The 1,659-nt window shown below is 46.2% G+C and overlaps 1 protein-coding gene across 1 annotated transcript; it reads right to left on the reverse strand.

Annotated features, from left to right (window-relative positions):
• Positions 1 to 223: 223 nt before the first annotated feature.
• On the reverse strand, positions 224 to 1,309 carry LOC133570794 (alpha-(1,3)-fucosyltransferase 7-like). The gene has a single exon (XM_061923511.2). The coding sequence runs from the start codon at positions 1,307 to 1,309 to the stop codon at positions 326 to 328; it is 984 nt and encodes a 327-aa protein (XP_061779495.2). The 3' UTR covers positions 224 to 325.
• Between the last annotated feature and the right edge of the window lie 350 nt (positions 1,310 to 1,659).

Consider the following 1,659-nt stretch of genomic DNA (forward strand, 5'->3'; position numbering starts at 1 on the left):
TATTGTGATTACTTATGGAGTATATTGTGAATTAATTGAGAACAGGAAGTGAACAAAAGTTTTAGCAACAGTTATGTAAAAGAAAAGGGGTAGGATTAAATAAACTCTGCTTCTTCCTACTCCTTTTCGAAGATGTTGAAAAGAGAAACTGGAAATTATGATGTATCATGTTGTATGCTTGCATGTTCGAAATAAACTCAAACTTAACTCAACTCAACTCAATTTGTTGTTCTAATTCCACAAATGCAAAGTTGTTGTATTTAAAGGAGGAATAATCTGACTGACTAAACATTGCAGCATGTGTCTCTCTCTCCTTCCCTCCCTCCTACACAACGTTATCCCAGGCCTCCAGGTCATCGTAAACCTTGTACGGAGGGAAGCTGGGATACCGCAAACAGATCTGACACAGTCTCCACTTCCAGTCGGGCAATTCCACCTTCCACTCTCTCCTCCATTGCAGATACTCGCGATAGTGCTTGACGTCGCCCGCCAGCTGCTGCAGATACTTGCCAAGCTCTTTCACCGACGCAAACTGGTCAACGTGGATGAACGAGTGAGGCGGCGCCACAGCCTCGTAATCTTGCACAGATGCTCCCAGGACGACTGGAACCGCCCCAGATTGGTAAGAATTCCTCCACAGCTTCTCGGAGATGTAATCTTTGGCGATGGTGTTCTCGAAGGCTAAATAGAAATAGCAGCGAGATAGCGTGGGAAGAAGGTCTTTGGGCGCAAGAGGAGCATTTGCCCACCGTCCGTAGACCTTCACGGGGACGACAGCGCTGAGTTCTTTGTACACTTGGCTTCTTTTGTACGACTCTCTGTAGTTGCTGACCACCCAGCAGACCAGATCTGTTTTATTCCATTGGATGTTTTCCATTGGAGTTTTAGAGTCCTGTGGTAAAAGTCCACCGTATGGTATGGTAACATCTGCGTCCCTCCTGAAGTGCACAGTGAGGTTGAACAAACCTGCAAATTGTCTCCGGTCTCCGTTGCGCACAGACGGCTCCCTGGTCAACCAAGCCCACCTCTGGCCTGGCGGTCTGGGAAGCTCTAGGGGCAGTTTCTCCTTGTTAATCCCTCGGTTATGGAACACCACCACGTCCGCCTCTGAAAACAAGGACCTCTGTGTCACGACCCTGCAGTTTGGGATGCCAAGCTGTTTCCAGCAGAAGTCCTGGCTGAATTTGAAAGTGTTGCCATTGGGCCAGCACCACTGCAGGATAGTTACATTTTGTTGCTTGGAGTTTTTGGAGGAGGAAGCAGCTGAAAACGAAGATTCCCTCAGCCAGTCGTAATGACGACCCGGCATCAAAACACAGAGGATGCCGAGGATGCAGAGGAAGCAGAGGAATAATTGTAGTGTCGCCTTTTTGGTATAATTGCACTGTTACAAGAGAAAAGGAACAATGTTTGACATGAGGAAGTTGCAGCAGTCCAGTCAAAATTGTAACTAGGACATCGTTAAGGTAAATTAAGCTGAGGCGAGAAGGCGTCGCATTGAAGAAGCTTTGCCTCTTCCTACTCATTTTCGAAGTGTAAATGTGACGCTCTTAATGTAACTTTTGCAAGTGTGTCTAACATTAAAAATAACTGGGGATTGAGAAAAAAAACACCACATTTGAGCCCACACAGGAAAATAACTACTTAACGGCATCTAAA

The sequence above is a fragment of the Nerophis lumbriciformis genome, linkage group LG28, assembly GCF_033978685.3.
Source record: "Nerophis lumbriciformis linkage group LG28, RoL_Nlum_v2.1, whole genome shotgun sequence".
NCBI lineage: Eukaryota > Metazoa > Chordata > Actinopteri > Syngnathiformes > Syngnathidae > Nerophis > Nerophis lumbriciformis.